The 12,112-nt window shown below is 44.1% G+C and overlaps 1 protein-coding gene across 4 annotated transcripts in view; it reads left to right on the forward strand.

Annotated features, from left to right (window-relative positions):
- The window catches only part of ctbp2l (C-terminal binding protein 2, like), a 97,240-nt gene that overhangs the window by 46,309 nt on the left and 38,819 nt on the right, over window positions 1–12,112 (forward strand). The window contains exon 1 of one of the 4 annotated variants that reach the window (XM_028566859.1): window positions 7,670–9,488. The exons of the other annotated variants lie outside the window; for them this stretch is intronic. Coding sequence (XP_028422660.1) covers window positions 7,670–9,488 — 1,819 coding nt within the window. Of the gene's footprint in view, window positions 1–7,669; window positions 9,489–12,112 lie in introns of those variants that run through there. 4 annotated transcript variants of the gene reach the window in all.

Consider the following 12,112-nt stretch of genomic DNA (forward strand, 5'->3'; position numbering starts at 1 on the left):
CCTATTGGTGATCAATACCCATTGATTGCTATAATTTTCCCCTGGCACACACAGCACGTCAGATACTACAGTTAACAGTGTATAAATGTTGACCTCAGCAGCAAACCGTCATCTGGCGGATGTAAATGAAATTATAGCTTCACTCTGGCCTCTCTGTCAGCCGCTGCTTGTTTGTGTAGGAGTGTCTGTTTTGTGACTTATGGTTATAGAGAATCTCTAAACATTTGAACTCAAGTTAGATTACCGCGGGGGATTGAATGGTTTCTATCCTGTCACAGCTGTTTTGGAAGCAGCCAATTTTACACCATGGACTGCGGTGATTATTAGGCTTTAGGTTGGGGATTAGAGAGCTGTGTTGTAGTGGCTGAACATAGAATAGGAGCCTCCTGCCGTGCGCAAAGCTACAAAGTCGGCCCAGGCAACAAGGAATATGAGTCTTTGTGTGGGTGTATAAAACTGTGTCTGAAACCTTGTGGATGTGCATTTTTAAACCCACTTGTTTGTCTTTGCCCAGTGTGAGTGTGTACATATGTGTTTGTTTGTGTGTGTCTGTCAGACTGTGTCCTGAGGTAAAATCATCTCCTCTCTGCTGTCTGGGTCCCCGAGAGGCTTGTTAAGCTGCTGGGCCCTCCTGGAGCCAGCGCAGGGAGAGGCAGACATGACTGCAGTGCTGGAAAATGAAGCTAGACGCAACATTACCCTCAGTGCCAGCATATTTGTTTTGCAGCATGATGTAAGCACCTCGGCGTTGTGCACATGAAATATAGGACATATGCGTATAAAAGCCAATAGTTAGGCACAAGGAATCAAATCCTATAGTTTTTGGACTCTGCTGTTGCTGTAGAAAACTTATGTTGAATTTTTGATCCAAAGTAGTACCTTGTAGCATTTGAAAATGCATTAGGAGAATACGTTAGAGTACATTGTCAATGAAAAAAGAAGCTGTAGCCAGGCTTTTATAAATAGTCCTAAAACCCCACCCCCATTAAAACAATTTGACTAGCAACCCATAAACGTTTTTTCCCAGTTTCTGGGACATTGCTGTTAAGTTTTTTTAAATGTATTGTTTTTGCGCTTTGAGCACCACAAGCCAAGTGCTTTCTAGTTCCGTTATATTCGAGAGAAGGCAGACCTCTCTAGACCGACATCTCCAACACTGGGCAACTAGCACCAAAACAATCTAGATTGATAAATAGCACTCAGGTAAGAGGAAATCTATGTATTTTTGATTTTGGGGTAAACTGTCCCTTTAACCAATTTAGTCTAAGGTACAGAGCCTTAAACCTTAAAAAAGTGAAGAACGTGTCTGTAATTGCACAATGTAAATGTGTTAAACAACTTAGAATATTTTGACGTATTGGTTAATGAGCTTGTTTGCATTCTTGCTGAGAGTTAGATGAGAAAATTGATACTGCTTTCGTGTCTGTACGGTAAATATGTAGCAACCATTGGCAGCTGGTTGGCTTAGCTTAGCCAGGCTAGCTCTGTCCAGAGATCAGCCTCTCACCACCTCTAAAGCGTATGGCCATTTTTTGGGCAGGACTAGTTGCCAGGCAACCAGCAGAGACTTCAGGAAGTTACTGGTCCTGGCCAAGAAATAATTTATTACATAACCCTGTGTAAAATGCTGAATTGTTGTTTTTACACTCTACAGATTAAAAAAACAAGATGTTTAGCGTTTCAGTGAGTTTTAGAGGTGTTGGTAGGCAGATTTCATTCCCTTTGGACAGCGCTAGGCTAACTGTGCCCCCCTGTTTCCAGTCTTTTATGTTAAGCTAAGTTAGCCAGCTGCTGAAAGTAGCTTTACACTTAGGGTACAGCCATGTGAGTGGTATCAGTCTTTTCATAAATGATTAATTATTAGTTTTTGATTACAAATTAAGTAATTTGCATGGCAGAATTTTGTAAAACAATAACATGACAAGATTATATCATGGCGATAGGACTCCACTGAAAGTTAGTAAGGGATAATATTCAATAATTGCATTCAATTCATAAAGGCGACTCAATAAAGCAGTCATATTTCATATCACAGGTGGATCGTTCATTGGTGGAAGTCCTTCCTGATTAGAGTTGCAGTCCACATGCAGCTGTTTCATTCGTGTGAATCAGACAGCTGAAGTAGTTAGTCATTCCTGGGGGAACAACAGTTAGTCTGCTCTGCTGGGCACGAGCTCAAAGCCCACAGGAGACGCACAGAAAGACGGTAACAGGTGTTGCTGTGATGCATGCAGAGCTACTTCATGGTGAGCGTACCTGCCGACTTTCCTTCTCTCTCACACACACACACACACACACACACACACACACACACACACACACACACACACACACATTCACTCTCTCTAACTCTCCAGATGGCCATCATACATGATCAGTGAATCAGTCCTCTTGCGGCCATTGTGAGGGCATAAAGAAGAAAAAAAAAAACAGCTTGTGATTTGTTCATGAGCCAATGACCAGGCAAAGTTGTCCTACTGATTGCATGTGGCGGCGTGATAAGGCTGCCATGGCGATTGTCACCGTGCAAGCAGAAAACACACTTGAAGCAAGGCTCTGCTTTTTTTTTCACATGCAGGTAAAATCCTCACACGCTTATTTAGCTACTGTCGGGAGTAACTCATCTTAATCCAGGTTCACACTTCAACCAGGACCGCAGTTGGCAAACGGATACAGAGCAGATGAAGCCGTGATTCGTGCGGTCTCTCCTCAATCACTTTCAAGCGAAAATCTGGAGCATTCTCTATCAAAAACGTCTGCTGAGACCGCACTCTCTCTGCACCGTCCAACAGAGCCTTCGCCTTTGTTTCTATTGTTCTCCTGACACTAAAAAAACAACTCTTCTTGTCCAAGACAGTTTCCAACGCCATGCAAGGTGTAACTTGTTTGTTTTTTTAACATCGTACCATTGGTGGAATTGTTCATTCTGCCTGTTTTAAATCAGCATTTGTGGCATTGGGATCAGAAATGCGGTATCTAAAGAAACCCGGTGGCTAGATGACAAGGCTGATTAAGCCATTAAAGTGCTTGATATGTATTTAGCATAATCTGGCCTGTCTGCAAATAAGGAGGCAGGGAGCTGGTTGTGACCGTTTATATCAAAAGCCGCTAGTTAGCGCAATCAAAGAATCAGCTGGGAAGCATCAGCTTTAATTCAGCATTATGAGGAATAGAGAGGAGCCTTCTCTCTCTCACTCTTTCTCTTGTTGTGTGTGTCTCTCTCTCTCTCTCTCTCTCTCTCTCTCTCTCTCTCTCTCTCTCTCTCTCTCTCTCTCTCAGGGGTGAAGAGATTCATTTCTGTCATCTGAAGAGATGAGAAGTGATCTGCTGCGGCCCGTGTTCCTCCCAGCCTCAGGTCCTTTCATGTTCTCAGCTTAATTTGAGCTGAACAAATGTTTTTCATTCTGCAGTAACTGGGCCGAGTGGCTGGGAGGGAGGACAGTTGTGCTCCTCTTTTTTTTGTCTTGCTAAGATTGTTGTTTTGCTTGTAGATTGCAATACTGTTTTCCCCTCTGGGTTAGATTAGAGGAGCTTTAATCTAGTCCGATAATGTTTAATCAACATCAGCGTTTTATCCACTTTCTAGTTACATAGTTAGGAATGTAATGTATCCATATTAGTTGCTGAACCAAAAACAAAAGTACCTCATCAGCCTGTGTCTACTCTTTGAGTGGGATTTGTTTGTTTTTGTACCTAGCACAAATGAGTGGTGGTTTAATGCTTTGTGCTCATGTGAAAATAAAGGCTTGGTATCAAACCTTAAATCATTTCGAGTACCTCCTGCAATACATCCGTAGCATCAAGGATTAAAATATGTTGTGTGGAGTTCTGAGATTATTATTATTATTTGATCGGATTGAGTATTTGTAGTTTTATTAGAATATTGTAGCTGCTTGGGTTAAGACAATATTAAACGTGAGTTGGTCTTATTTTATTAAATGAAAAACAAGGCAAGAATGCAATGGTCTCCAGGTTTTGTAAAATAAAAAGTGTGAGGACCTTTTGTAAAGCATCCATTTAACACCAAAGAAGATGAATGCCATATTAGATTTTAAGAGTTCATTATGTTCGTACGCTCCAATACATTTCTGTTTACAACCACAGCTTAGTTGAACATATTGCAAAAGTGTTCTGTCATTTAACTAGACTCCATATCTTTTTTCATCAGTGACGTGGAGGCAAATTACATTTTTGGTTCTATCCTTTCTTCTCTCTCTCTCTCTCTCTCTCTCTCTCTCTCTCTCTCTCTCTCTCTCTCTCTCTCTCTCTCTCTCTCTCTCACACTCCTCGTCTCTCCAAAAAGCAAGCAGGCTGTCGTCTCTCCCTTCTGTCTGCCCCATCTGTGATGCAGTATGGGCCACTGGCTTGATAATGATAGGCAGGCGGAGCGCGGTGCTGCACACGAGGCAAAGAGGGAACAAACCAAACTGTTAAAATGGAAGATAGAACTCTAATCAGTTGCACCTCACCAAGTCTACCAAAGATCTCGCCATGCTGATAAAAGGTTTGCAGTAGCGAACCCCACGTTCCTCCCACCCATGCAAATGTGTGACATGCTGTGTCATACACTGCAGACATGCGAGGTGGTAAAGAGGCGGAGGACGGACTTTTGCTAACACAGCAGATGTGAACCCTCCGAAAGCCATCGAACCAGAATTGGTACCATGTGTTTTTTTTTTTTTTTTTTTCCTCGTCGCCCCCACCACCCCCCTTCCTCGTTGTACTTGTGTTAAAGCAAGAAAAGGCCCAGGGGCTCGTTAAAACTTTAATATACTGTACAATCACAGTAATTGAGTAGAATTTTCAAGTTCTTCCAGTTATGGTTTTAATTTATGAAGTCCCCATGAAAGTTTAATGGATCAGCAGTTGTAGAGTCGCAGCTATCTAAATCATTCTGCAGCTATCTTTGCCTGAGCTGCCTGCCAAGTCCCGCCGTTAGCGTCCTGTGCCCTAGAAAGATGGCCAGATTGCTCCGAAGGCATGACTGTTGCTGGACATCTGTTCAACACATTGTACCTAGAGGTCTTTTATGCTTTTCACCAAATATCCACTGTGTAACTTTGGGGTTTCTTTTTTTTCTGTTGTATTATTCATGCTAGCAAGTACAGGGTCCCTGTTGCTTGATGAGTGTAATATAGCATGCTCACTTAATTATAGAGCAGCTCTCATGAGAGGCATATCAGATAATGCAGACAAGATGAAAATGGTACCCCAGCTTCTCTCGGTTATGAATAGTGGGAAATGCAGCAATTTGCATGTCAGGAGATATGATGTGCCATATCCTCGTTTCGGTTTTAGCAACAGTGGCCTGACCGTACTTGAGATGTTTATTATTGTTATTAATATTTTGTCAGGAAGCGGGGATTTGAGTGACACACGGCCCTGGACGGGGCTTATTAAAAGAAGTTATTGTCGGCGATCGCCATAGAGAGATACAACACAGTGATTAATGGTGTGTTTTACAGCCGACAAAATAGCGCAGGGAGACTCAGACCTGGGAGGACAGCACTGAGAAATCACTGCTTGGAAATTGCTAGGTATGTTCTACCTCTAATGAAAGAAACCATCCTTCAGATGTGCATCATACTGGACTGTTTAGGGCCATAGGTAAAAATGAAACTGTTCTGATTTATTTTTGTTTTTACCTTGTTAATGTTCTCCAATTCGGATGCTTCATAATGAGACAATCTTATTTATTTTCTAATATTATGTCATGAGTGCATCACTTAAGCTCCAAAAAAAAAAAAAAAAAAAAAAAATATATATATATATATATATATATATATATATATATATATATATATATATATATATATAATATAGCATTTCCTTCTCTGGCTTGACTGGTAGTGGGATAACATAATGAGTGTGACTATAGGAAGTCTCTTGTTACTCATTCAGCCTATCTCAGTCACGCTGTCTCTGTGTCTCAGCTTCAGGAGCAGGCAGATGATGTCCCTTGCGAGTTGCTACAAAAACTGTTCCTTTAAACCCATGTTCCCTATTTCAAACCGAAATAAAGCACAGAATAGAAACAGGCTGGTAGCCATCTAGTTGTCACAGTCCAGTGCAGTCCAATCATATCCCCCTTCCCTCCTGCCTTGTCCTATCCCACACAGTCTGTCTAGAAGGTGAAGTCAAAGCTGGCAGCCTCCCGTGTTATCAGCTTTTTTCCCATCACACACTTATCAAAGCTCCCTTTTCTTCTCCTCCTGCCGCTGGTTTTTGTTTACATTGCTCTTGTCATGGCAAGTAAACACCGGCAGTTATCTCTCAGGTGGCACCATCTCCGATAAGCCACATCTGCTCTGTTGTACATCTGGTGTATGTAGTAGCAAGGTGCAAGCTCTGTGAGGGGAAATCAAACTTGAGTGGTAACAGTGCCGTTCATGCTGATTTAATTTGTGAATCAAAATCTTCTGAAGCGAGCATAGCATGGCCTTATTGTGTATTATATGGCAATTTTGAAGATATATTTTTCTTTTGCATCTCCTGAATCATGCTGATTTTAAATAATAAGTTGAAATAAATTAAATGAAATGAGCAAGTCTGCTAATTGTTTTGAATAATTTAAGTAATTTAATAAGCAAACATTCTAATTTATGGGGGCAAGAAAAAAAGACATTGCATGCTTGCATATGTTTCCTCTTTGCATGCATTTGCCTGTATGGGTATTTGTTGTGTATTCACATATGTGAATCTGTAGTTGCCCAGTAGAGGAGGCTATGCATTCTCCATGGTTCGAGTGGAGCATCTCCTGGCCTCCTTCTAGTAGCCACCGGATTAAATCTGACCTTCAGTAGTACTTGTGTGTCCAGGCTTTGCAATCACTCCCCCTCCCCCACTCTCTAGGGACACACTACAGCAAGCGTGTCAGTCCCCAACCTCCGCAGTCCCTCGGGAAAGATCCATTCATACCCGGGGAATGCCGGCTGCCAACGAATGGGTTAGCAGTAACCACTAAGCACTGTAAACACTGTAGCTTTACACTCCGTGAACACATCCAGGGGCCTCAGCAGCGTGCTGGCTGTGTACACTATCTGGTTCAAGTGATGTCAGAGGGGGCAGTGGATTTAAGCAGGTTTTAGTTCGACGCTAATCCCCTTGTGGCAAACGCTGTGGATGAGAGGACTGTCCCTGCCAATGGCGTGCATCAACCCCATTGGATTAGCACGTCTCGTCCCCTCCTCCATTCTGTTGGCATTGTCCAGCATGTGTTTTTACCCCAATTTCTTTAACCCCGGTCTTAGTTTGGAATGTAAGCGTTGCACCCAGCACAAGCATGAAACCTGCTGTAGAATGGAACAGAGCCTCGCCCTAAAGGTGTGTTTTGTGTGTGTGTGTGTGTGTGTGTGTGTGTGTGTGTGTGTGTGTGTGTTTCTATGTGTTTGTCATGTTGTGCCTATCTCCCCATGGATTTCTAATGTTTCCAGGTCTGAATTATTTAGATAGGCTGCCAGCAGGGAGCTACATGATAGCACAGACTTAAGAGTGAGGGGTGGGTGGGGGGCTACAGCTGCAGATCAGGTAGGGTACCTCATGCTTCACCTTTTCTCCTCTTCTCTCCACTCCACCCTTCTGATCGGGAGTGAGTGTAATTGGAGAGTTGAAACAAAATACCCGGCTCTATTTTCCGCTTTTATAGCTGTCTGCTTTATTGTCTTCACTGATGCCTAACTCAAGCGAACAGTCGCATTTTGGTGGCTCTCTGGGCCAGCGTGGTGTAGAATGGTCTAAAGGTCAGAACGACAGGGCGGCAAGTCGCTGTCACTACTGTGGCACCATTGCTGGTCATAGGAATTCTTTGGCACTGGATGGAGACGCTGGAGTGGGGTTTCACCATCACCTAGATCTCGGTGAGAAACTGGATCCAGACTTCCAGCCCTCCTTGTACAGGCAGATCCATCAGGACCGGCAAGGGCAGCAGCTACTGAGGAAAAACTCTGTGCCCGAGCTAAGCAACAGCCTCTACCTCAGGCAAATGATGGCAGGCCGTGCCTCTGCACCACCTCAGGATTACTACCTATCTGACGCTACCTTACCTGGTCAGCTACCCGAAGAGTCAGGGTTTTATAGGGATAACCACCACCTGCTCACCAGATCAGCCTTGCATTATGGGCCCAGCACTGGGGGGGTGAGGCCTACCTGGGATCAAGGACAGGCAAGGGCCACACCTTCCGTGCTGCCCTCTGCTTCAACACCTACTCCCGCGCCTCCTCCTCCTCCTCCCCCTCCTCCCCCGCCTCCTCCGCCACCTCCTCCTCTTCCCGTTCATGAGCTGAGCCGTTTGTACAGGGAAACTCTGGGATCTAAGATGATCCCAGACATCCACCGTATTGGTGGCCGCTTTTCCTCTCCTGCAGTCTATGGGGATCAGCCCCCTCATCCTAATTACGCTGCTGAGCCACCGTCTTTCTCTGCTCACCAAGCGTATAACAATTTCAACAGCTTGTCCCTGGACCCCCGCCGGCTACCTGCCACCTGTTCAGGGGTGGACCCAGCTTCTCAGGGAATGGACGGAGCTCTCCCCCGGGCTTATGGAGCTGTAGCCTCCCAGAGGTTTTCTTATGACCAAAACTATGATCCCAGCTCAGCGACAGCTGGAATGTCATCCAGCATGCCTCATCACTATCCCAGCACTGCAGACCCCAAGAAGATGGTGGACCCTGCCTTCTTGGCTTTCCTGCGAGCTGAAGGCTTGGCCGAGAGCACTATTACTCTCCTGCTGCAACATGGCTTTGATTCCACTGCCATGCTAGGAATGATGGAGGACCACGATGTCCGCTCTGTGGCCCCTAACTTGGCCCAGGCCCGCGTTCTGTCCCGGGTGGCGCTTGGTTGCAAGGAGAGCGGGACGGTTATGCGTGCCCGATCCAATAGCTTTAGCTATCGCAATGACATCTACATGCAGCCCCAGGGTTTGACCATGGACGCCAGCCTGATGCAGCAACCTCCCACCTCCATCCAGAACGCGTCCCCCAGGATGGGAGAGTTTCTTGGTAGAAGACCCAGCAGCGCACCCTCCCAGCACCTCCTGGAGACCACCTCCTACCAAGCAGCACGGCAACTGGCAGCTGGAGCTTTGCCGCTCAGCGCTGGAGGATATAGTAGTGCTGTGACTCAGGGAAGACCCATCTCCATGTACAATGCCCATACCGGTCTTGCCATGTCTGCTCTTGGACAACAGCCTCCACCAGCCCCGGGCACCCCTGGAGCAGCGCCCAAAACCTTTTCTGGCTCCTATTCCCCCATGGAGCTGATGAAGAGAGCCCCCAACCTTCCCCCACCATTGCCAGTAGCAGCGCCAAGCCCACTTCACAGCCCCCAACTTCTCCGGAAAGGGATCAATGCTGCCCCTGAGAGTACCAATGCTCCTGCAACTTCTTCCTCCACTCACCAAGTGCAAAACCTTAACAACAGCAAGATGGTAGGACGTCGCACTGGTCCACCTGTCATAGTCTCAACCATGGTCACCACACCTGACACAAGTAATGTCAAACCTCACCTTTCTCTATCATTTCTTCAAACACTCTCTCCTCTGCCCTTGTTGCTGTTGCTTGTTGATTTATATTTTTTCTGTAGGTTTTGGAAATCTTTTATTCAGATTTTGTTTGGTCATGGATTAAATGCACAGTGAGATTTAATTCTATAAACAATAGATAGATTTTTGGCATACTACAAAAAAATCTGACTGACAGTCTTTTTCAACAGAGAAGTAGACTTGCATGTAAGATGCATCTGACAAGTTAAGCAGCTTTGCTCTGAGAGGTCTTTTTTTAAATTACGCAACTATTTATACAAGTATTGCAACAGGGTTGTGTCATTTGCCGGAGGGGATCCTGTCTCATCACCAAGTTGAAACATTTCTTGTGTGCAGCACAGATATTGAGGTCAAAATTGTTTCTGTCATTTTCTTTCACTTAGTTTAATGGTCCGAATCCTTTTTGAAGCAACGGCGTGTTTAAGGAGTTGTTACGTTGGTTCTCCTTGCTTTTTCAAGGTTTCTTGTACAATGTAAACACTAAAATACAGGAGAGTGTTTACTAGCTGTTCTCTTAATATACTCATAAACCCTATCTTTGTTTTTACAAGACAGCGTTAGTAAATATTGCATACATTTCAAGCTTGTTTCTAGTATATAAAAGTTTCCTTGATGTAGAGTTGCTGTCATTCTATTTTACACTGTACTCTCACCTAATCAGGGCTTAACTCCCTCGAATCCAATTACACTAATTGGATGTACGTATAGTTGTGACTATAATAGGTCACGTTTTTTTATAGACCCCTTGTTGTCCGTTTGAAATTCTGGTTGCATTGTAGTGCCACCTAAACATTTTTTCATTTATTTGCTTTGTGTGCTATACTTACAAACTCAATTGTTCTCACCTCAGACAGTAGGTACATGAAAATTACATTTTCTCTACCTGCTCTGCTAACCTGCTAACTGAAGTTATTGGAAAGTAAATTTCTTCTGCTATGTGCTGTTTTAAAACCAATTCATTATAGTCGATTTACATTTCTATTGAGTGACAGTAAGAAAGAAATGTTTCTCTTTTGAAGGTCTTGTAACCTTGTCCTGCCTCACAGAACCCATAATTATGTTGATTTATTTATGGAACCTGTTTGTCTCATACAATGTTAATAAAGTATTGTGGCAGCTTTTTATGCTCAGTTTACCGTGAGAGCAGGGCATCATTTCATCTTATTTTGATACATAAAGGCCTTGATTTCTCCCTTTAACAAGTTTATATATTTTCCTGCTGATGAGCGCTGATGAGCTTAGGGTCTTTTAACCTTGCTTTTATGCCACGTAACCTTGTATCTTGCCTGCCTTTCTAATGGGTCTGCAGGCTGCTGCACTCACCGAGTGATGACTTTTATGAAGTGCCGCCCCTTCATGTGTTGTCAAGGAAATAAGAAGCGAGGTGCGAGTTTTAGAGGAGGGGAAGGAGTTGGGCGTGGGGGGAGGTGGGAGTGGGAAGTCCCTTTTTGAGCTTCATGCTAATACACACTGCTTTCCAAGGCCATAGTGGTAGCCCCCTTCCTCCCTCCAATACACTTTAGCACAACAAACTCATTTGCATGTCGCTGACATTTGTTGCTTCAGTAACTCCATCTGATAATGGGCAGTGCTCCCCGCCGATCGAAAAGCATACTTCTTAATTGTGTGTTGCTATGCAACCTAGGTTTCGGTGGTAATCAGAGATAGATAATCTTCACATTTAAGCAAAGGGGAAAAGTGGAGCCCTGCATGCAACGTTGCACATTTATTTAGTGCACTTGTTACTCTTTTTCTTGAGCAGTGGTGTGCAGGAGGAGGAGAAAATTGAGTGAAAATAATAAGATGTTGCAGGACACTTAATGAAAACATTTCGCTCTACTCTTCTCCCCCCCCCTCTTTGTACAGTGCACAAGAGATTGCTTCTCATTTTTTGTGCAAAGGCTTTAGTACAGACATGCATGGTGTTTTATGTTCAAACATGCATATTGATGAAAGTTGACACATTATTCCTTTTGCACCTTCTGAATAAATTGGTTGTTCTTCCGATACAAACCAGTCATCTCTCTTTATCATCTTGCATCAAAGTGTAAATTTACACATAGCCGCTGAGGCATCCACATTTCTATAATGTCAAAGTCTTATCTATTCTCAAAGCAGAGTTTTGAAAGCAAAGATGTCGGCTGCAGTGAAATCAGTAGCTCCTTAAAATATTTATGTAAAAAGTGCAGGTGGGAGGGCCCTGCCTGTGTACTCCTCTCCGCTGGACGCTGTCTTGGTTGGCTAAAGCCATAAGTAGTGTTAATAATGGCATTAAACGGTTGAGTCAAGCTTAGTTGTGACATTTCCCTTCCACCCAAAGGAAGGAGAGCGCCTTGCAGCACTTGCATTGGCCATGGAGTTGTCTGTCAGTAGCATCCCACAGAGCAACGCAGGTAAAACCTAACTTTTATGTCACGTGAAGCAGAATAGCCAACCCGCTAGTTAGAGACGTGGTTGGCTAGTAGCCTGAATTGTGTGCGTGCTCAGTAGATTAACTAAGGTGGATGCTTGCATGTTGTCCACAAAAGCCAGCACGTGGTTTCCTTGTGGAGTTAATCCGCAGAACATCTT

This window comes from Perca flavescens, chromosome 21 (assembly GCF_004354835.1).
Source record: "Perca flavescens isolate YP-PL-M2 chromosome 21, PFLA_1.0, whole genome shotgun sequence".
Taxonomy (NCBI): Eukaryota; Metazoa; Chordata; class Actinopteri; order Perciformes; family Percidae; genus Perca; species Perca flavescens.